This window comes from Barbus barbus (assembly GCF_936440315.1).
Source record: "Barbus barbus genome assembly, chromosome: 6".
NCBI classification, from domain to species: Eukaryota; Metazoa; Chordata; class Actinopteri; order Cypriniformes; family Cyprinidae; genus Barbus; species Barbus barbus.
The window spans coordinates 22505280-22530620 of NC_136734.1; the positions used below are offsets into that span (position 1 = coordinate 22505280).

Here is a 25341-nt window from a genome sequence, read left to right on the forward strand (position 1 = left end):
AATTAAACTTTTTTGGCCACAAGAGGGCACAATCCTACTTGACAAGTACAAAATGGTGTTGCTCTCATCCTCCCTTCATGAACCCTTCTGCTTTCTGAAAAAAACTAATCCTATATTGCAGCATTGCACACCTGGTGAAAAGACTCATCTGTTTATTCATAAAAGCTGGGAGCGAAAAGCCATTTTAGTCTGAACTGTGAACTTTTGCACCCTGTTTTCTTCACAGAACATCCTATCATTGCATGAAGCAAAGAATGTGCCAGCGGCATACAATGTGTTGGATGGCTTTAGAGATGATAAGGAGTAGTCTTAAACCCCTTAACTGTTCCTCCTGAAGCCTTTGTTTCAATATCTCCATCAAAGGAATGTTATTAAAAAGCCTCCATGCAGACCCACAGCGAGGAACGAAGGGCTTCATGGCAGACAGGTGTTTGCGTCCTGAGAAAGACAGACACATTTGTCTAAGAGGCTGTTATTTTCATGGACAAATATCCCTTCTAAAAAAGCTCCTTAAGCCTGCATGAGAAGTTTTGCTGGTCTTGGATGGTTTAGCTGGTTTGGTCCAACTTGGCTGCCATGATAGCCAAGCTGCTGGATGGTATTGTGTGAAAATTATTGGTTGAGACTAAAAGGAAGATATTGAGTCAACTTTCGTCTTTGTCTTTTATTGTTTGAAAAGTGAGTCAACAAACATACAGCACATATGCAGTATGCAGCTGTGACTGAGAGAGAAATACCCCGCTAGCTATTGTATTCTATGCTCAGACAGAAGATGTCTAGAAAAAGAGATGTGAGAGTGTCAGCAATAACCAGCTAAAACCAGTTCTTTCTACCTCAGAGGTTAAGAGGCCCAGGACGTCATCTTGTATGCAAGAAAAATAGATTCACTTCATAAACTCTCATTGTGGGCAGTCTAATGGTTAGAGAGTCGGACTCGTAACCCAAAGGTTGTGAGTTTGAGTCTCAGGTCCGGCAGGAGTTAGGTGGGGGGAGTGAATGTACATTGCTCTCTTCCACCTTCAATACCACGACTGAGGTGCCCTTGAGCGAGGCCTTGAACCCCCAACTGCTCCCCGGGCACCGCAGCATAAATGGCTGCCCACTGCCTTGGGTGTGTGTTCATGCTGTGTGTGATGTGTGCACTTAGGATGGGTTAAATGCAGAGCACAAATTCAGAGTATGGGTAACTACTTGGCCACATGTCACGTCACTTTCACTTTCTAAACATTTAATATGCAGTCAAGTAAGAAATGAAGAAAACAAAGTACATTTCTATCACAATGGCCAGTTGGTCTCCCAGACTGATCATCTTAGAACCAGTCAGGAAGACCAGCTAAGATGGGCAAACCAGTTCTAAGGTGTTTGTTTTTCTTTAGCGATGTTTGGAGTTCTTTTATGCAAATGGAATCAAAAGCTGTGCAGAACAACTCTGATATAGTTAGTTAACTTTGGACTATGTGTCTTATAAAACCATTCTAAAAAATCCCATGGCACTTCTCGTAAAGAGTAGGGGTGTAACCCCGGTGTCCTGGCCAAATTTCCCTCTACTGGCCTGGTGGATGCTGCACACTGGTGGTGGTTGAGGAGAGACCCCCCCCACATGATTGTAAAGCGCTTTGCGTGTACAGCAATACACAATAAAGCGCTATATAAATGCTTCATTCATTCATTCATTCATTCATTCATTCTTGTATGCAAAGGTCGATCTCTCAAGAAATTATTTAAAGCATGGAAAGAAGTTATTTTAAAAATGTTTGATTTAAAAGGATGGTTTAAAAGTTGAAGGTGATCATCGGCTTGGAGTCACAAAAAAAAAAATGAACCTGTAAGAATGAATCCTCTTGTTACATATTATGATAGATAGATAGATAGATAGATAGATAGATAGATAGATAGATAGATAGATAGATAGATAGATAGATAGATAGACAGACAGCAAAAACAATAATATTGTGAAATACTTTTACTATTTAAAATATTTGCTTTCTATTTGAATATATTTTAAAATGAAATTTATTCCTGTGGTCAAAGCTACATTTTTAGCATCATTACTCCAGTCTTCAGTATCACACGATCCTTCAGAAATCATTTTAATATGCTGATTTGCTCTTCAAGAAGCATTTATTATTATTATTATTATTATTATCATCATCATCATCAATATTTAAAGCATTTGAGTATATTTTTGTTTCAGGATTCTTTGATGAATAGAAAGATCCAAAGATCCGCATTTATCTGAAATAAAACGCTTTTATAACAACACTATACCATTCAAATGCTTGGAGTCAGTATATGGGTAGTTGACAAATCAAAATTGGACTGTGTCCTATGGCGTGACAGCAAAAATGTAGAAAAAAACATAACATAATTAACATGAGAAAAATGTATCTTCATTCTTAGTTACAAATAGCATGAGAGAGTTTTTCTTCTTCAATTTTCAATTTTGTTTAAACATTTTTCTGTCACACCATAGGACACATTAATATGTCAACTATCCATATATATATATATTAGGAAAGAAATGATAGAAATTAATATTTTTATTTAGGAAGGATGCTTTGAATCGATAAAAAGTGTTGTTAAAGACATTTATAATGTAACAAAAGATTTATATTTCAAATGTTCTTCTGAACTTTTCATCAAACAAACCTGAAAAATTCTACTCAGCTGTTTTCAACATAATAATAACAATAATAATAATTGTTTTTGAGCAGCAAATCAGAATATTAGAATGATTTCTGAAGGATCATGTGACTGGAGTAATGATGCTAAAAGTTTAGCTTTGAAATCACAGGAATAAATTACATTTTAAAATATATTCAAATAGAAAACAGTTATTTTAAACAGTAAAAAATATTTCAAAATTGTACTGTTTTTGCAGTACTTTGGATCAAATAAATGCAGGCTTAGTGAGCAGAAGATCATTCTTTAAAAAACTTTTAAAATCTTACTGTTAAAAATGTTTGACTGCTAGTGTAGATAGATAGCTAACACTTATTATATTTGAGCAAGGATGTCTTAATTTTTTTAAAAGTAAATGTAAAGGCATTTATTTTACAGATGTCTAAAACAAATGCTGCTGTTTTAAATTTTCTATTAATCAAACAATCATTTAAACGGGGGAAAAGCTTCCACAAAAATATTAAGCAGCAAAACTTTACGAATTAAGATTAAGAAATGTCAATTAAGAAATGTTTCTTGAGCAGCAAATGAGCATATCAGAGTATGATTTCTGAAGGATCATGTGACCCTGAAGGCTGGAGTAATGACTGCTGAAAATTCAGCTTGGCCATCACAGGAATAAATGACATCTTAAAACATGTTTAATAGAAGTTATTGAAATTGCTATAATATTTCATAATATTACTGTTTTTACTGTGTTTTTGATCAAAAAATCTTACACGTGCATGCATATCTTTAGCCAAAGTGGAACCCATGGTTAAATATTTGATAATCAAAACATATTCTTAAGCTGAAAAGCACATTATAACTTACTAAGTATAAATGCTTATCTATTTATGACAAGCTTAGATATATTTGTTATCGGAATGGACTTTCAAACTGACACGAACAAGATGATGGCAACCAGTAATTTATGTAGAGTAAATGAGCAGACTCAAACAGCTTTCAAATTTGAAGCCTTTAAACAAATCAAGTTGAGTGCTTTCATTATAGATTTTGTGATGAAGGTGATGGTTTTTGAGTTCATGATTTGTCATGAAGTGTTTGGTTAGTGGTATGCTGGTGGTCATAACAATTGGACGTAGTATTTTGAGAGCTCAGCGCTCGGGCAGTTATATAACTCTAAGGCAAAACACAGCAGTGTTTAGGTGACACAAGCTCCCTGGAGTCAAAGACAAGAGCCCTCTCACTCTGTCTGTGTATTTCTTTCTTGCCTCAAGGTAAGAAGATGAGTGCACTTGTCTTATATGTCTGGGTATCTATGAGAAGGAAAACATGAAAGAGAGACAGAAAATAGACACACTGCATAGATTCCACTCCACATGAAACATCACAATAAGATGGTCTGGATCAAAAATTCCTCACCAGATACTCCACGGTCAAAGAGCCAGTTGAAACTTCAAAACTCTATCACGCCATCATAAATGAAATACTTTAGCTAGCTCTTAGAGAGATTTTTTAAAGACAAGAATGGATTGGGAATTTGGTAAAAGATCTTGCCAAGAAAAAAAAAAAAAATGCCAGGACACCTGAGGCCTTCAAAATCACTTAGTTCAATGGTTTATTTTGCTGGCAGATAGACCTATTGAAGTTTTGACAGCATGATAATAAATAATAAATATACCAATAATAAATATATGAAGAGTTTATTTGCAAAAGCAGATAACTCCATTTTTTTTAAAATGTTCAAAAATCATGTTTTTTTTTTATTATGTTATCATGTTTTTATTGTGTTTTATTGTGTTAGCTGTTTTTTTTAACCTAGTCAGAAAAAAAAAAAAAAACAATAATCAAAAACAAAATAGAAATTTATCAAAACCATTATGCCTATTATATTATGGAGAGTCCCCATAAAGCATGCTAAATGTGATTCAGACACAGTCCATAAAAATTAAATGTGTGGAAAGAAAAAAAAAAAAACAAAAAAAAAAAACAAAGCATGTGCATAGAATAAAATATGAATATTGTAAATAAATAATTTCCACTATTATGTCTACATAATCTAGCATACGAACAGCTGATGTTACAGTAAAGTCCGCTCTCTTTACACATATGGCTTTTGTCCCTACAGGGAAGGGGAAAGGAATGGCTGACCTTCAGAAAGACCACGCTCTCCAACTGAGCATTTAATAATGTATCATTTACTACAGCGCGTGCGTGTCTGTGTAGCATAAACATGGTGTTCTATGGGTTCTTTTTAATCTATCTGAAATGCTTACGGATGAAACATAACATAATAACATGATGTTATTATCAGACATGATGAAAAGAGTAACAATTTGACAGAATCACATCTCTATTTTCCTTTTTAAAAAGGCGTATTCTGTTTTGTTTATTTTATATTCTATGAAATTTAACATAAAACATTTCACTTTATCTATTTACAATTTCTTCACTTATCTAACGTGTGTATTTCGACTTCCCTGAGTAAACATGCCGTCGATGTGAGATTTCTACGGAAGGTGAAGCAAGCACAAGGTGCGCGCAGAGGTGTTCTCATCCCACAGCCAAACTTTGGATCCGTTGATCACATGAGCGCATATTGAAGTAGTTACGTGGGTTACTTGTGTTTACACTTTGAGGCGTGTATTTCTAAGTTAATAAATTGCAGTTTCAAAGAGAAACCGGTGTCAGTGTCATCTTACTCAAGGTAAACGCGCAACTTTTTGACCTCCCACTCGTGCTGTGCCTTGCCTAGCAGCGGCTAGTAATAAATGAAAGGCACAATTTGAAGCGTCCAGTTGTTCTGCTGCTTCAGCAGACGCGCGATATCTCTGTCACATGCGGCGGAGCACATTCACACAGGACGGGAGGTATTTTAGATTTGCTTTCTGTCACTTTTTGATTTTTCTTATTAGAAAAAGTAACGTAGCTTACTTATTTTATTCATAAGGAGTTGTTAAAATCAGTGTTGTCTGTGTTTTGGGAGCGCGCTGTAACTGAACAGCTGAAGCGTTTGGCGTTGCAGTGCTTCCATTGATCGCTCTGGACTGAAGCAGCAAACCACTGGAATACATTATCAGCGATTCAACTTCACAAAATGAGCGGCGGTAAGAGGTAAGAGCCCAAAACCTGTTCCTGTATTTATCGGTTCTGTGGTCAGGATTATAGTCCAGTTAACAAGTCTCATCCAGTTCATAGTAGAATAGCATCTGAAACCCCCTACAACTACAGACACTGAAATGACATTAAATATAAACACTGAGTGCTGGGTCTTCAAACATGGGACAAAACACATTCCTTACAGTAGTTTACGTCTCTGCATTTTGGCAGCATTGCCAGATTTATGCAAACTTTTATAAAATGAGATAATATCGAAGCATGGTCCTCTTTCCATATTTCACCTGCTGTGAGTTCAACAACATCACAGGCTCTGGTGAATTATTATTATTTTTAAAATTTTAATTAATTGATGATTTCTACCATAGCAGGATATCTCCATCATATAAATTATAAAGACATACTGTTGGATATTTGGATAATCTCGTTATTAGTAACTAGAAACACCATATACAAAACTTTTTTTATCAACACCTAATTTATCAAGACCTTGAAGATTTTCAAACTGGTGACAGTTCTGAACAGAAGCTAAGAATCTATTTCATTCATGTCAATATTTATATTCACATGCAATATATTCTGCACCTAAACATAGGTAAATGCCTCTCATGGTTTTTAGGAGATTCACCCAAAACAATTTGATAATATGTGAACTTGTTTACATTTATATGTGACCCTGGACCACCAAACTAATTAAGTGTCAATTTTTTGAAATTGAGATTTATACATAATCTGAAACCTGAATAAATAAGATTTCCATTGATGTATAGTTTGTTAGGATAGGACAATATTTGGCCGAGATACAACTATCTGAGAATCTGGAATCTGAGGGTGCAAAAAAATCCTATAGTTGTAGAAAATAGCCTTTAAAGTAGTCAAAATGAAGTTCTTAGCAATGCATATTACTAATCAAAAATTAAGTTTTAATATATTTACGGTAGGACATTTACCAAATATCTTTATGGAACATTACTTAATATCCTAATGATTTTTGGCATAAAAGAAACATTTATCATTTTGACCCATACAATGTTTTTTTGGCTATTGCTACAAATATTTACAAGTGACTTGTTTTGTGGTCCAGGATCACATATGTTTTCTACTTTTTAGCCTGCTATATCCCAGTACTCAATAAATCAGTGGTACAAAATCTAAATTTTTTATTTTTAAAGAAGAATGATTCTCTTACACGTGAGAGATTCCATACAGTCAGGAGTTGAGGTCAGATATGCCATCCAAATTGTTATGCGTAAAACACTAAAGAAATCTGAAAAGAGGAGAGCTAATTCCTTAATGGGTATATTGCCACTTTAGATTTGTTTTTATTTTGCTGCAGGTAAATGGTTGAAAATGGTTGTTTTGCTTGTATGAGTAAGTCTGGGTGTAGTTTATTATGCTAGTTTGTCATATTTTATGTTTGCTTAAACAACAGTTCACTACTATTTACAAGAAAACGTGAAACCATCTGATGTGAAGGAGCACTGCTGGTGCCTGCTGTGTCAATGTCTGTTCTATAGGTGGCAATGAAGATTGGGGGAGGAAGAGGGATAGTTTAGGGAAGTAACAGTCAGAGTCCGATGTAAAAAAAAAAACTGTTTAAGTACAGATTTATTTTTTTAGTTTTGCCTTACTTTATTATGGTCGACAAAAGTATTTTCCAAGAGATTTTTTATCCTTTAACAAACCCTGTATAAGCTGAGAACTTTCCATTGCCTCCAAGATAATTGTTTTATTTACAATTTGTACGTTCTGTACACATGAGATTACTATAAACAGGATTGTTTTGTCTGTGGTTATCATACGGGTTATGAATTTTGACATTGCCCTTAAACTGGGTATTGTTGATGGTTGCTATTACCATCCTAAGCTATGTATAGGTGTTAGAAATATGGTCATGTCCAACCCCTCTGTTAAACCTATTCACTGACCAATTAACCAGTCATCTAGTATTATATCATGTCACAGATAACCAAACACCTCTGTCTGTGTCACAGTTAACCTGCCGTATGTAGTTATTGTTTAACAACATGTATAAGTGTAAAAACCCTGCAGGCCTCAGTAATATGGCTTTTTAAATGGTGGTTAGTGTAATACTAACTTAACTTTCAACTTTCATAAAAGTTGAATAGTCCGTTGAATGACATGCTGTAGACAGAGCATCACTTTGCTAGAATTGCAACATAGACTCAAAACTCACGCTGGAAAAGCGTGCCTACTAACAATTTTTGCAAAGATCCAAAATGTAGGCTATCTATACATGCACTTCACTGCAGATTCCAGTGGAAATGAACACTAGAGGCAGTAAAAAAAAAATCTATTTAGAAACTTACAATATTACGTTATGACCTCATAACACTTTTACCATAGTGCATGGTCTCTGAATTAATACATATTGCGTTTGTATCACATAACCAGCTCCAGGTGTATGGCTTTTCTGACATGGTAAACTTGATCAGTAGCTCACCCGGTGCAACATTGTATACTGAGTGCTCAGGCAAAAATCCCATGAAACACATGTCATGATAAAAGAGACTTGTTGAAGCAATATAGAATGGCATGGTTGATTCAGCATTTCAGCACCACTCACCAGACTTTTGGTTTCCGAACTTCTGCGATAAAATATAACAGCCGATGTTGACAGATTCATGTTCAAATTTCAGTTAAAACGGAACTTTTAGTGCCACTCACTGGACATTTCACTTTAAAAGTGTTACTTTCAACGTATTATGAAATGTGCAAGAAGCAATGTAATATAATTTTGTTGAAATGTCACCACAGGCACATTTGTTCAATGAGCCTGGGTTCCAGAATTGAGTGTTTAAACTTGGCATCTTTTCAGCATGCTTGATTGCATCTAGTTGAGATATACAGTAACACTGGGCACTCAGGGAGCTCTGCGCTCTTATCAGAGAAACAAGCTCTATCCTTCCTGTTTGTGTTTACATCTTGGTTTGCATTTATGGTTTTGTAAAAATGTAATGAGCCCATAGAGGAAATCATTATCTAAAGTGTGTTCTCTGGGCATTAAATGTTTTTAATGGGTTTTAGAAGTGGAAAGCACTCTATTATCAAACCTCTAAAGATGATTGTGATCTGAACAAATAACTTCATATCCATTTACTGTACACTTTTTATCACACCTCGGTTCCTGAAAGAGAATGTCAGTGACTGAATTGTTTCGGTCTGGTCTTTGGACTTCTTTCTAAAGTGACAAAGAGCAGTCACACCTTGCTTGGAGCAATAATCTTTATCCCTAGTGGGCAAATGGTTACATGCTCCCACAGATGAAAATGTAATGTATACAGTTTACAGCGTACCTTTTATATGAAGAGTGTGGTGAAGTCTCAATGAAGAATGTGAGATATTTAAACTTCCATGTATTAATAGACATGGAAACACTGTGTTCTAACAACATACTCAAGATTCAAGATTCAAGATTCAAGATTTTTATTCGTCACATACACAATTATACAGAGTATAACCAGCAGTGACATTTAAGTCAGGTCCGCTCCAAGGACAGTGCAATTGTATAGAATACAAATATTAAGAAAAAGAAAAGTAGAAAAAAAAATAAAAAGAATAAAATAAAAGATAAAAAATATAAATATAAATGTGCATTTTATATTTATAATACTCTTTGGAAACGTAAAGGCCAAAATCACTCTTAAATCATTGTGATACTCACAGTGCTGCTGTTGCTTAAGTTGAATAGGTAGTCTTAGTCAGGCATAGCATGTCAGATAAAGGTTTAACTGCTTCATGTCGTACATAAGTCCACTCAGAGTTGACTAACAATCATCTTATAGAAAATGCAAATGTTAGCTCTGGGTTTTGATGGTTCAAGTAAGAAATTGATTTGGCTCAAGGTATTGAAATTAACAATAATTTCTCCAGTAATATAACTGTCTTTAAAAAAATCTGAAAGGAATAACATATACCACCTCTACTCTTATTATTGAAAAATGCCAAACAGGAAATGAGTTCATTTCAGCCCTGCTATGGATCTTTATCCCCCTCATTCCAGACATCCAGTACATTGGAACAAATTTGTTTGTGTTTCTTGCTGTATGTTTTTGCTTCACTTAGAATTTTTTCCTATTTTTATTTTGTTTTATTTTATTTTATTTTTTCACAGCCTTTTACACAGTGCACTCTTTAAATGTATAAAACAATGATGTAAAGATATATAGATATTTATCTACTGGTAAAAAATACAGGCCTATTATATATAAGAATATTGAAATAAGTTTCAGGCTGGTTATACATTTTTGTCCTCCTCATTTCAAACATTCTAAATGTTGGACACATTTGCCTTAATTCCAGAATATTATTTTTATAACTACAGTATTTTCTGGAATGTATTTAATTAATTTATTTTTTTATCTGAAACATCGTTTACTGGGATTTTCTTAATGTATTAATATATTATTAAGATATTTCTTAATGTAATAATAAACCAGTGCAATATTACCTGTGTTTTTTATTCTCTCAACAATGCAATTTTGACCTGGTGTGACTACAGTTAGGTGCAAACTATTTTTAGTAAAATACAGTAAGCATTGTTTGTTTGTAAAGTTTCATATATCAGGACAGATTAGGTTATGTTTCATTATTGATCTAATCGCTTGAGTATAATAGACCAGCTGGAGAAATTCAATTGTCATAAATAGTGTTTGAGACCATGCTCGTGTTTATTCCACCCACATGTAACATGTTGTATTAGCATTAGTAACGCTCATTAGCTGATCTGAAATCTGTGTGTGGCAGCCTGGCTCTCACCTCCTGGACATCAGACTCAATTAGCATCTTACTAGGCTGCCCAGTCCATCCCATCCCCCAGAGACCGGATAAGCCTCCCAATGTCTACCTGACCACTCCTGCGTCCCCTCAAGGGCAGCACTCAGAACAGGACGTGTCCCATAAGTTACACCGCACATCTACTAACCAGGGCTGGATCCAGAACCAAAGACTCACCCCTTGTTAGCTTTAATTGCTAACCTGGGAACATGGCTAGTACTAGCAGAAACACACTGCAAGTGAATGAGCCTCGCCGCTATGGCTCCACGTTGTCTTTAGAAGAGAAATGTGAGCAGTCATTTTTCCTCTTTTACTACTACAGGATGGAGGATGAGGCCGTGCTGGACAGAGGGGCCTCGTTACTCAAACACTTATGTGATCAGGAAGAAGTTGAAGGTAAGTAGCTCATTTTTAGTCTAAAGTCAGTTTTTGATATACTATTTTAAAGTTTGAAGCCTAGGAAATGTTTCTTATTGTGAAGTCATTTGGGTTTTGCTTTGATAGTTAGATTTGAGTAGTACGTTTTGTATGTTTACTTCAGAGTGATGAAGATATAGGGCACAAATACCTGGTGACTTCACGTTTACCTTGCCAGCTTCCTTCCGGTCCAAAGATAGCTTTAAATGAGTGTTAGTGTGTTGTTAATGCCATTTAAGAGCATGTTTAGGAAAGTACTTTAAAGGGTTTTTTTAATACCTTTGTGAATCTAAGTTAGACAGCTATCAGAATAAGTTGTTTAAGCTTCTACAAAACTAAATAAAAAATTAAACAAGACAATCAATAAAATGAGTGAATCAATTATCAAATATATATTTAATTATTTATTGTGACATAATAGCTACCTCAGTATAATCTATGAATGTGAACTAATTCAAGGCTTAATAAAAAGCGCAGTGATCAATAGGTCCTCAACAGGTGTCTGAGCTACATACAGCAGATATCTTTAGCTTTTGAAGGATTGCAGGGAGGAGAGATGGACCTTTGTTTCATCTTCTTTCTTTCTTCAATTTGCATGACTTTAAATGTTCCTTATCCTTTCAGCCCTGATTGAACACCGTTCCTCCTCTTCCTGTTGTCAGAGTGTGGCAGAGGCAGTTTACAATGAATAATAGCTTAGCTTACTGAATACTACACAGTTTAAACTCTATACAGCCTGCTATTCTTTAAAACAGGAAGGAAATCAGTATTATGCAACGATAAACCTTTAAAAGAGTAGTAAGTTACTGTTGCATGTGCATTGCATGTGCAGTTATGATCCTGGGGAAAAAATGGCATGTTAATGTAAGTTTGTGCAAAAAAATGTGGGAAGAAAAAAAGAAACAAACAAACAAAAAACTTTGATTCATCACAGTGGTCAAGGTCAAGTTTTACACTATTAATTTTAAATTGTAGTCAGTCATCTGTGCATACTGAACATTTGCATAGTATACATACCATATATTGCAGAGATGGTAAGACTAGTATATCAGAATTATTTAAATGGGATTACTATTACTGCTATTTAAATGGAAATTGTAGAGCCATATGTAAATTGAATTTTGGTTTAGTTTTGCTGTTGGTGGTTTGCCTAATTAAGTAACTTCTGTTTAAATGTCCAAAGCGTCACAACCATTCAAAAGTTTGGTGCAGGTAAGATTTTTTTTAATTATTTTTGAAAAAAGTCTCGGTAACACTTTATTTTAGGGTCTCTTAACTAGTTGCTTATTAGCATGCATATTACTACAATATTAGCCATTTATTAGTACTAATTAAGCACATACTAATGCCTTATTCTACATGACCTTATTCTACATCCCTAATCCTACCCAATACCTAAACTTAACAACTACCTTACTAACTATTAATAAGCAACAAATTAGGAATTTATTTAGGGAAAAGTTGTAGTTAGTAGTGAATAAGTTTTCCCAATTCTAAAGTGTTACCGAAGTCTCTTATGTTCACAAGGGAGGATCAAAAATACAGTAAAACAGTAATATTGTAAAATATTATTAGATTGTAAACAAAGAGTTATATATATATATATATATATAATGTCTTCCTGTGACACAAAGCTGAATTGTCAGCAGCCTTTACTCCAGTCTTCAGTGTCACATGATCCTTCAGAAATCAGATCCACAGGTCCTAATATGCTTATTTGCTGCTTATATTATTATTATTATCAATGTTGAAAACAGTTTTTGGTGCTTAATATTCTTGTGGAAACCATGAAATATTTTGTTCAAGATTCTGTGATGAATAGAAAGTTCAAAAGAACAGCATTTATTTAAAATAGAAATCTTTTGTAACATTATATTATATGTCTTTAATGTTATTTTTTTTTATCAATTTAATGCATCTTTATTGAATGAAAGTATTAATTTCATAAAAAAAAAAATAAAAAATCTTGCTCACCCCATACATTTTGAATGGTAGTACAATGAAAAGAACATTAGTCTTAGAAATCCAAAAAATAGCATTGGCTTGCCCTCAAAGTAACTATAACAGAGCAACATGTGCCTGCTAGACAAAGAGCCCATATGTGGCAGTTCTTTTAGGTAGAGATTTATTAGCAGATATATTAGCATGCACAGTGGTGTGTTGCTATCTTCTGTACTTGTACCCTCCATCTCAACAGCTCTGTTACTGCGGTAACACAAGTTGTTCAGATGTTGAAGCCCATAGGGCCCAGCCAGATTCAGGGAATACGCTTTATCCAGTGACGAATTGTGTGCCACTCCAATTCAGTCCTCTTTCTATGGTCGCATATAAAAGGGTCCCTCCGAAAGAACAGGAAGCTTGGCACAAAGCTGGCTTGACAATCTGTGGTTCCTCCCTCCCTCTTACCTCTCCCTTTCCTTCTCTTAGTCTTTGCTCTTACTCCCTTTTCCTTATTTTGCTCTCGCCCATTCCAGCATAGGTAGGATCCCTATCCATAAGCGATTATTGATGATCTTTCTGCACCATTTGTTTGTTTGTTAAAAAGCAAAGAAAATGGCAAAATGTCAACAGTCTGCAAAAAATTTCTAAGACAAAATTTTTAAAACTAAGAATGTTTGCAGAAAACATACTGGATGTGCCCTGGAGCGGACCGATTTGACCGATTCTTGACTTTAGGCAAACAGGCAGATAACTGAGTCACTTCCTCAGCCTACATGATTTATATCCATAATGTCTTTTTTTTTCCAAATCAATTTGAGTCTAAGTAACATTTAGTATTTAAAGGCTTTTTTGTAACTAAGTTTTTGTTTTGGTCAAAATAAATATAACGTAATTCATATTATGACAAATTACACTGTAACAAAGTATGATCTGTTGTAGATGTTGAAATGTAAAGTACATAAAATAAAGTTATAATAAGATAAGATAAAGAGATGAAAAGATGAGATAACACTCAATGCAAACAAACATGTCATCTTTGTTAAGAAAATTTGGACAGCATTCAAATGCAATGATCTTTCGCTGGCAGTGAAAGCAAATCATAAGAAAAGAGACAGCAGGGCTGTGAATCCAGTTTAAACACACTCTGCATAATTTATAATAATAGATGATGTATCTTATGACTTTGCACAAAATAAATAGATTATTGTGTTAAGGTTCAGTGGATAATCATCTGGTCAGACTCTGGTCAGTTTTAAAAGGTTTTAGCAGGGTTAATGTAAGACTGTCTCTGTTTGAGAAGAAACACATTAAAACAATCATAAAAACAGGAGTACAGTCATACAGTATATTATCAATATAATAATATGAAACACATAGATCAACTTTTTTTTTTGAAGAGATCTCCACAAAAAAAAAAAAAAAAAAAAAATCCAGCCCTTGGTTTTCAATCCAGTACATCCTGAATCTGTTTTGCATAAAATATGTTAATTTGCACGTATTGGAAAGTAATTAATTTTAGACCAAATAGAAATTAGAATAGACCAAAATACCATAGAAAATAAAGATAGAACAAAAGCAATATAGAATGGTCTTGCATGAACTAATTTGTCTTATCTATAGTAATCTGGACTATCTTTCCATTTAAGACATGATGTTGCTACTGCTTCTAATGGCTTCATCTGTTGACTAATGGTGGGGATTGTCAGGCATTTAACCTTGTTACACTTGGTTATGTTGTGAGGCTCATGAATCACTGTGCAAAGATGGTGTTGTAAGTGAAAAACAAGATGCACCTGAATAAATCCAAATACAATTTATTTGTTTGTTTTGCTGTACTTTTTTTTTTTACATTTAACTGGTGTATAAAACCTTCATTTGAGATGCGCTCTTTAACCCTATCATTGCTTTTCATGAACATCTTATTAATTATTAAAATTCAGTGCATCAAATGAGAATAATGTATTGGCTCCATAATAAATGGCAGGTGTTGGTTGAAAACTGACTCTTTACATTAAATTTAGGCTTAACTGTATAAGCATAGCACACTGTGCTAATGTAAATTTATTATTTGACAATTTATGCCATGTTATAAATGTTAGATTATTGCCTGGTTAATTAAACATCTCAGTTCAGTTGTTGCATTAGCCTGGGGAAGCTTAGAATTCTCAAAATGAAACATGAAGTTCCAACAAAGTTTCACAGTAACTAAATTGCGTTGAGCAAATCACAAAGTTTATTTATGTCTTTACTCGGGTTACATTATAAGTTGTAACCAATAGGCCACAAGCAAACAGTCGACGTCCAGCTCCTGACCTTAGTGGCACTACACATTATTTATCTTACAGATGTTGAACTGCGTTGCTGCAGGATGGTCACATGGCTTGTTAGTAGGGAGCCGTTTATCTCATGACAACAATGTTAGGACTGACATTATTGTATTTACTTGGCTTGGATTGAGTCGGTTAGTTCTGTATATGTTTATCTACGTCATCAAGAGCCTTTTAGATATACTGAGGGGAATGCTACGGTGGCCGAGAGAGCTTATCGCGCTGCATCTTCTGAAAACACATGCAAATAGAAAAAGCACCAGCAAATCAAGAAAACATCCTCATCAATTTGACAGCAGGTGCTGCAAATGCTCACAACACAACCAAATAAAGAATTTTATTTGCAGCGTGTTTCTTTATTTGGTTTTGTTGTGAGTATTTGCGGTGCGTTCTTTATTTAGTTGTGAGCATTTGTAGCATGTGTTGTCAAATTGAAGAGGTTGTTTTCTTAGTTTGCAGATGTTTTTTCTGTTTGTCGTGCATTTCTTTATTTTGTTGTGTTGTGAGCATTTGTAGCATGTGTTGTCAAATTGATGAAGTTGTTTTCTTAATATGCGGTGTTTTTTTATTTGCAGTGCATTGAGCTCTCGGTGTAATGATGGGTCTGAGGCACGGGGATCCATTTGCAGCTTTATTAATAAGACAGGGTCAAACAGGCAGGGATCATTCAACAGCGACAGGGGTGTCAGAGATAGATCAAAGTCCATAAACGAAAACCAGGCTAGAGTCGAGGCAGGCGGCAGACAGTGGAAGTAAACAACAGTTCAGAGATCGGGTCACAAAGGCAGGTAGCAGAGACTCACAATATCAGGTAACAGTCCAAGGTCGAAAACGGGAGCTCAATAAACATGGAATAACCACTCAGCAGCATAAGCCAGGGCAATACAAGACTTCGCAAAGTGTTACTGGCGACTGCAGCTTATATGGGGTAATAGTGATGGGAAACACCTGTGCCGCAATCAGTCTCAGGTACAGGGCATTGTGGGAAATGCAGTTCATTTAATATTCCGGTGATGGTGCCCTCCAGTGGCGTTCAGGGAGGGCCACAGAGGCCGAGTTTGTGACACTCGGCCACCGTAGAATTCACTCAGAAATGAGTTGCTGTCACTGGTAGTGTTGCTATTGCACATGCTGCCTGTGATGTGTTCGCTCCTTCATTAAAGGAATAATGCAAATTCTACATCCTTCCACCATCCTGTCACCTGATTTGTCTCTAAAATTTTAAATGCCAAAAGTGCATTAAATTGCACTGTCTGGATAGGCCTATATCACAAGTTCCAACACCGCTCTTCATTGTTTAATTATTATTTGATAAATAACAATTGACTAAAATTTCAAATGTAAAGACTTGTTTTTAAAAATAGAATAGTAATTAATAAATAGATTTAAATGATTTCTTTTAACACAGTGATTTTTTTCTTGTTGACCATAATAATAATAATAATAATAATGTACAATTTTATAGTTGACGACATATCAATGTGTCATATGGTATGACGGAAAAATGTAAAAAAATAAAAATAAAATAAAAAGCAACCTCTAACATTGAACACTGAAACCTCTCTCATGCTATTTTTAACTCTAAGAATGAAGATAGATTTTTCTCATGTTATTTGAATGTTAAGTTTTTTTTTCCCCCTACATTTTTGCTATGTTACACCATAGGACAAAGACCAATTTTCATTTGTAAACTACCCATATATATGTATTTATATATTTTCTCTTTTCTCCTAAACTTTCTATTCCTCAAACTATCCTGGAAAAAAATATCATGGTTTCCACAAAGATACTGAGCAACACAACTTTTTTCGACATTGATAGTAATAGGACATGTTTGTTGAGCACCAAATCAGCATATCCGAATGATTTCTAAAGGATCATAATTAAAATAATAAAATAAATAAAATAATATTTTAAAATGAAAGGCAGTTATTTTCAATCTATAATAATAGTTCACAAGATTACTGTTTTTCCTGTAGTTTCAAATGAATGCATATGAAACGTCTTAAAATATATAAAAATATATTACCAACCCCAATCTTTTGAATAGTAGAGTATATTTTTTGAAAATAATTATAGTCAGGAAAACAAATCTTGTTATATGGCTATTTCAATATTAATACTGAAAAACTAGACAAGAATTTTTTTGTGTTACTTATGCTTTGTGTGGTGTCATGTGAACTTAATAGCATGACCTGTCTTCTCAATTTTACCTTCTCAGGTCACCACACCATATACATCGGTGTGCATGTGCCTAAGAGCTACCGGCGACGGAGACGTCATCGCCGACGTACCAGTCACAAGGACAGAAAGGAGAAAGTGACTGAGAACGCTTCGGACAGGTTGGATGCAGAGAACAATGAGGAGGCCAGCAACAGCATCCTCAAACCACTCAGTAAGCGTTTGCCAAAGAGCCGTCAGTTCACGTTAATGCTGAGGGCTCCTTCATAGAGCCAGTCACAAATACACACACACACATACACACACACACACACACACAAACACACACACACACACACACACACACACATACACATGTACACACAGCTACAAGCCAAGGCTGCTGCTGACTCTACTTAGTCAGAACAGATATCCAGAGCTGCCTAGCCAGCGGATGAGTGTGTTTGGACAGACAGGGACTAAGGCCCCTGCGTGTAAGTAATAACCATCCAAATGGGTCACGATTGCCTGATGTGAGCCGCTGGAGGAGGGAAGTATGTGTGTCTCTGAGATTTCTAATGGTGAAGGATTATATGCCCAAGGGAGGATCACTTAGGAGGCGTTTCTGTTGATTTGGATGCCAGGACTTTGAATGCTCTCTAATGATGTGATAGCTGAAAGGGAGAATGAGGAGGAAGAGAGGAGGTGAAAGGGATCGTATAAGCGAGGCAGAGGCAGACACGGAGAAAGAACATGATGATTCCAAGGTCATGTGAGGAAAATGTTGCCCTAAAATCGTACAGTGGTGATGTAGACTTATTTTTAGAAGTCAAAGTCCAAAAATTGTGGGTTTAAATGAATTATTTACCAAACAAAGAAAATATTCATTTACTCTCCATCATGACATTGCTGTTATTTTTTCTTTAAAACTGTCTTTACACAGAATTTTTCCATACTAACACGATTAACCGTGTCCTAACTACACACGATGCGACAAAATGATATTTAAACTGCTATTAGACACGTTTAACTTTGAATAAAGTACATAATCACCTGAGATTATCTACTGTAATATAGTTTGTATGTTGTTGTTCCAGCCGCGATATCGTGGAAATAGAAACCGTTTCTAAAATAGAAATTTTGTGCGTCATCGTCGCGGCTAATTTGGACCAAAACTTGAAAAAAAAGATACCTTTTATTGCATGTCATGGTGTTGCGTCGCCTGTAGTTAGGACCTGGTGTAAGACTTTTTATAGTATAGATTTATAGTCAAGTACAAATAAAAGTAGTACATATGATTTGTATGCTATATTTTAAGTTGAGCTAGTGTATCAGGTTTGATGCCATGATTTCCGTTTAGAAGACACTTGAGAACTAAAGACGTTTGGTGGCGTGTTAGATTTGTGAGACACTTTGTTTTAATTTTTTCCTGTGTGTTACTGCAGAAATAAGAGCATGGGGGTTTGGAACGACATGCGGGTGAGTAAATAATGACACAGTTCTGGCTGATTTATTCTTATAAATTCTTAAATCTGCTGGTTTTAGTACAGTTTTCTGCGCTGACTCTGCACAAACCCGGCTATTGACCTTTAACTTATTCAGCTCCTAATGGAAACTCAAGTGCAGCCAAGCAGAATGCAGAACTTGACAGTGATGTGGAGCCAAAGCTCAGCTGACCTACCATCTCTGGGATTTCAGTTCATCCTCTGAATGTCCTTCATCAAAAAACATGGTTTACAATAAACTTTACAGTAAGGTTCCATCAGCTAACATTAGTTAATTCATTATCTAACATTAAAAAATTAATAAGACCTTGTTGCAATATTTATTAATCTTTAACATTAGTCAAAAATACGTTAGCTCAGCATTAAATAATATTAGCAGATGCAATTTTTATTTTATTTTGATAATGTATTTCTTGATAAATGTTAAAATTAACATTATAACATTATTTATTAATGTTAACATTAATTAACATTAATAAATGCTTTTATTGTTAGTTTGTGTTATATATCATGTAATTGACTTGTCAAATGTAACCTTATCTTTAAGTGTTACCGTTTTATTAGGACCACATTAACACAATTAACCATTTTAAAAGAATTTGTTCTATGAATCAACATTATCCTTAAAGGATAATGAGAATTTAAGGATAATTCTTAAGAATAATTTATCCTTAAAGGATAAATTTGTCATTTTTTTAAAATACTTTCTCCGATCGTTAAGGCACACAACTATAAGTAAGCCATTTGTTGATCGATTTGTAGACTTTTCTGGCTCAATTAATGATGTGAGATTGGGGCGGGATTTCCTGTTTTTTTTGTTTTGTTGGCATTTAAGCAGAGGAGGTTTAAAACGGAGAGTGACCTTTCATACATTTCATTACACATAGTATAATCTGACCATTTTTTTAATGGGTGTATTACTTATATGTTTTGCCCATGGCAGAATTCTCCACATATATTGTTGTATAATGTGTCAGTGTCTGCTTTTCCCATGCAAGGGATTTTCTGATGGAAATTGATATAGTAATGCAGAAGATTAGGGCAGGCACACATGTAACAATGTCCTGGCTCCTTGCCTTTCGACCCTGCGCAGCGTGAGTGTTGACCTTTTGTCTGTAGATGATTACTTCCTGATTGTTATCCCTGATCTGGATGCATGTTTGTTAGTATCAATCTTCCTCTTTATAGGCTGCAGCAAATAACACAGTAAATCTCCTTAAATGTGAACAGTATGGGGTAAAAAATAAATTGCCAGCAGGAAATGTTCTAAATGTGTTTATATCCCTGCTTCTTAAAGGACTAGTTGGGGATTAGTTTTATTATTTATCATTCCTAACCTCTATGATTTTTTTCTGTGTAATACAAATTTTTTTTAATTTTCTATTCAGTATAATAAAAGTAAATGAACACTTGGGCTGTCAATCTCCAAAATTACAAAAAAGCAACATGAAACTTGTCCATATGACTTGAGAGTTCATGAGAGAAATAGCAACATGTGATTTCTATATATATATTTCTTTGGAATCACATCTTCTCAATGAATTGATGATTTACAAAACTGGTCCCGATGAGTTGTTTATGATTTGGACTGGTTTTTGAGTTTGACTCGCTGACTCTGATTAACTGTCAATAAAAATTAGCCTACATTTCAAGTCGTTCATCTCGCAAAGATTTTATATAACTTGAAAGTACCTAAAGGTAGCTGACCAGTCACGTGGACCTCTTTTGTGGTCATTTTTGAAGATGGAAGCTCCAGGCCTCCATTTATTGTAATTGCATGTAAAAGTCATACAGATATAAGATTACATATGAATGAGTGAGTAATGCTATAATTTTCTGTCCTTTTAAACTGGCCTTGTTTTTTTAGAAGAATTCTGCTAATTCCACTTCAGTGCTCTTGAGCTGCCTGTCACGCTCTAGTATATTTAATGCTGAAGAAACCTTGTCTTATTCCTTTCTGCCTCCATCAGAAACATGTGTCCAAATATAGGTGGGAAGCTCTCCTCTATGTTGTGTAAGATCATTGTTACTGATCTGATGTGAGCTTTACAGTTAGAGGCAACTGGTTGTTGTTTTCAGGGTTTTTATTCAAAGCCTTTCTCTTTTCGTCTGTTTAGTTTTTCTCACATGATGTGGAGATTCCTTTCCATTTGCCTTCCAGTGCAGTGGATTTTTAGAAGTCGCAACACATTAGAGGAACACATTATCTGTTGTGACTTCTAAAATTATTTTTAGTTTTTAGAATTGGTGTTCTGTCCCCTCTCTTGATGGTTCCTGCATATGTTTACATTTTATCAGTGGGAGCCAGTCAGACCCTCTGCTTAGTAGGACGTCCCACAGGAGATCTCTTAAACCCAGAAGCAGGAGGGCCGATGCACTGTAATCCTCTCAACTACAGTTATTCTCTCCCTCCACTGCAGGTTATAATTAGTTAATCTTACCTTCTTCCAAGTCCAACCTTCATATGTGATCACCAGCTATAATAAGTCTATATGTTCTTGACTAGTTAATTAATATCGAAGGTGAAAAAAATGGTCTCCATTCCTTTACAATGGTGTAATTGGATTATCCAGGTCTGCACGTGGATGTTGAAACATTTAGTCGATTGTTATTTTGGCAGGATTATCATGTCCTAGTCCATATGTTTGTCATCTTTTTTTTTTTAGTATATTGGGTATCATTTGACCATGTATTGAAGTGTAGAGAGTGTCTGGATATGCTGCTTCCTCAGACTGTGTTTTGGGGATGTTTGGGATTAAAGGTGCTTAAAGCTGACCACATGTCCACCCACACACTATTCCCAATGACCAGGAAGTGACCAGATCATGCTAGGATATGTGTGAATACAAATAGACTAACGCTATGCATCATTAGTACTTTGTTGAACAGTTTTGACAAGTGCAGCCAGTGAAGTAAGCCTGAAAAAAAAAATAGATGTGATTTATATTTCACTGAAAGTCTTAATTATCTTTTGTTAACTCTGCTATAGTTAGGCTTAGTGACCATATTCACAATATATACACTTGAGTGGTTATTAAGCATAGCATAATAAAAAAGGATAAACGTTTAAGAAAACGTTTTTCTTAAAAATGTTATGGATTTTATTGATTTTGTCAATCTCTAGAAGATGCAATTCTTTAAATGTACACTACTAGTTTAGGGTCAATAATCATTTTTGAGAGAAAGAAATGCTAAAAAGATTTCTATTTCATGTAAATTATGTTCTTTTGAACTTGTTATTTATCAAAGAACCCTAAAAAAGTGTCACCGTTTCTTCAAAAATATGAAGCAGCAACACTGAGAATAAAAATAAATATTTCTTGAGCACCAAATCAGCCTATTACAATGATTTCTGAAGGATCAAGCGAGACTGAAGACTGGAGTAATGGCTGCTGAAAATTCAGCTTTGCCATCTCAGGAATAAATTACATTTTTCAAAATGTAGATTGAAAACGGTTGTTTTAAATTGTAGTAATATTTTACAATATTACCTTTTTTTATTTTTGTCACATAAATGCAGGCTTGGTGAACATAAGATAATCTTTTAAAAACAACTGAATGGTAGTGTAATAATAATAAAAAAATTTGGGCAGTTATTTGGCATCGTATCTGTTGCTAGTGTAAATTTTAGCATGCGTAAAAATGAGAACATGTTGACCAATCAGCATACAACATTTTACTTTTAAAACAAGGAAAGAAACACGGGGCATGTTTTAGTGCTCTAGTGACTGACTTCTCAATTCTTATTAGTCTCTCAGGGCTACCATTATGATCAAAACATCAGTTGTTAGTCAGACCCAAATTAATTCCTGGCCCTTTGTTGACTCGGCTCTAATCCTGACATCTGAGGAGGATCGAGACTTGAAATTAATTTTGTGTTGAGTGATTTCACCAAATTTGAATTGTATCTATGGAATTCAACACAAATAGTTTTGTGAATTTTAAGTGTTTTTTTGTTTTGTTTTTGTGCTGAAATATTGAGGCAGACATTGAAAAAATATATGGTAAATTTCTCCAGAGGTATGTGGAGTGACAGGCACGTACAGGAGTCACAGAGTGCTAAGTGGCCCAATCGAATAGCTAATGAAAAAGGGAGAACAGACAAAAGGGTCCTGGTGATGCTGCTAATCTGACTGGGACTCAGGCACTGACAGCTGCATAATCACATACTTAATAACAAAAGGTTTCATTTAACATAACCTGCGACAGAAAATGAAAGTGATAAGGGTAAGAAAAATTAAATCTGAAGAGGAAGATGAAAACTCAAGCAGACAATTTGTCATTTGTGCTTTTATTAAGCTTACTTTTCTCCCCAACAGCTATTCTAAGAATCATTAGGATGTGGACGTTTTCCATGAAGTAGGAAAGTCGGTGTGATAACAGTGGTAGTTGTACTGTGGTGAAGTTGGGTATCAGTTACTGTCAGGAAGTCAGTAGGAGATGGCAGGGGAGGCAGTCAAGTGAAAGAACAATAGTTGTTCTGAATAAAACTCTTTTGTGCCTCAAACAAAAGACAAGAGCCACTCATCACAGGCATGTGATGCCTCAAATGTGTTTAATCACTGTCGTGCTCCTCACTGCTGGACAGATGTGAAACACACAGCATTGGTGACCTACATTTGACTTTGTTCTCACAGGCTAACGGTCTGAGGAAACATCACACCTGACACATCAAGTTGGTCTTAAATCTACTCCAAATTAAATATTTATTGAATGTACAGTAAAGCAGAGCGTTGAAACTATTATAAGAGTTTGTAGTATTAATTAACTTGATAATGAGTAAGAACTTTGATTATAGACCCTATTGCAGATACACCATGTAAACAGTAAAGAAATGTCCAAAATAATTTTGCATTAGATTCAAATTATTATTTAAACTATAATAAACTACATTAATGTTTTTATTTCTAGTTTCTGTTTTACCAAGTGTATCAGATATCTTTTTAACCTAGTTTTTAGTGAGTGTGCATCCCAGTCGGAAGCTGACTTGAAATCCTCTTTGTGTCTTGATATGTGGTGAGTGGTGTGTTTCTGCCAAGCATCTGTTGCTAGGAGTAAATACAAAAGACAGCCTTTGTAATAGACACTCTTATTATGCCTTTTTGTGCTAGTAAACTAGTGAGGTGTACATCCTCTCCTCTGAGGTTTACAGTTGAAATGCTAAATATTTTATAGATAATCATCAACATGTTGCATGCAATTATTCACATTCAGTGCACTCATTAGTCCAAAAACTCTGTGAAAATGTTACATGGTTGCTTGAAAGAATTTCTAAAATGTACAAACCCTTTACCCCAAGTCTTAAACTTTGGTGTGAAACTTGGAGAAATGCAGGAGAAAAACCACAGGCAAAAAGGTCTGTTTGCTATTTTTAATAGCGTAGCAATGTATGAAGCACAACTCATATAGAGTTCAAACCAAACAGCTTTCTATTGGACAATGCATCAAAATTGCATGGCCAACTTGAACCTGTTGTGAAATATGTGTAGGGTAATCGTTCACCCTCCTGTGAAATTCTGCAATTCTAAAAAGCCTTGATTTCGCCTGTGAAAACAGAACTGCACCTAAATTGTGGATTGTTGGTCACTTTTGGGAACTCATAGACTCACATTGTACTATGCAGGACGACTGACTGTATACTTCTTAAAGAAATGCAGCCCTTGATTTGATAATTTTTATTTCAATTAATTATGAAACCATTTATTTTACCATTTATTTTAATGTTACATTCAGTTTAATTCGTTATTAGCTTTTCATCAACTCATGAAACCCATTTAGAAAAGCCTGTACTGCTGCTGACTTTCATACTGGCCTTTCATACTTTGTAAAATTCCTGAAAAGCACAGTTGCCATCAACAAAAGACAAAGAGAGCAAGACTTCTGATGTAAATATTGTGTGTTCAGAAAGATTCTTTTTGAACTGCCAAGCCTGCCAGTTAATTTATGTCTGCAAGCATACAGGACTTATAATGCTGTGAAGGCCATTAATTGTACTACAGACAAGACGTGGGAAGCTTGTATTGCCTCAACACCACAATTCACAAACCCGTGAGCAGTGAGAATTATTGTTTTTCTGGTCTGTGACTGTGCATGGCGCAAGAATGTCATTGAATACTTGCTCTCAGATGCAGTGAGAAGAATGTGGTTTGGGATGCTGCTGTTTGCGTGTGGGATGTTGCACAGTGTTGCTAGTGAGACTGGGACTCTCCAGCATGAAGTGGCAGCTCAGCTAAGTCCCTTTTTGGGCGCTGGGCATACTTCCCACCCTCACTTTTCCCATAAGTCCTTGGTGCATGGACAAAGTCCCCTTTGTGTGGGTCGTAGTTCTTGGCGAGAGAGTGCCCACAGCTTTGAAACTAGTTTGAACGATGCGATTTTCATTTCTATCTGTCCTTTGCGCTCTCTCCCGTATTGAACTCACCCTCTCTCTCTCTCCCTCACTTGTTCCTTCT

General features: G+C 35.2%; 1 protein-coding gene across 1 annotated transcript in view; it reads left to right on the plus strand.

Annotated features, from left to right (window-relative positions):
* Nucleotides 1–10633: 10633 nt before the first annotated feature.
* Nucleotides 10634–25341, plus strand: part of LOC306871778 (electrogenic sodium bicarbonate cotransporter 1-like) — a 54833-nt gene continuing 40125 nt past the window's right edge. Inside the window, exons 1-2 of the mRNA XM_079419926.1 lie at nt 10634–10935; nt 17446–17619. Of these exons, the coding sequence (XP_079276052.1) occupies nt 10749–10935; nt 17446–17619 (361 nt within the window). The 5' untranslated portion in view covers nt 10634–10748. The remainder of the gene's footprint in view (nt 10936–17445; nt 17620–25341) is intronic.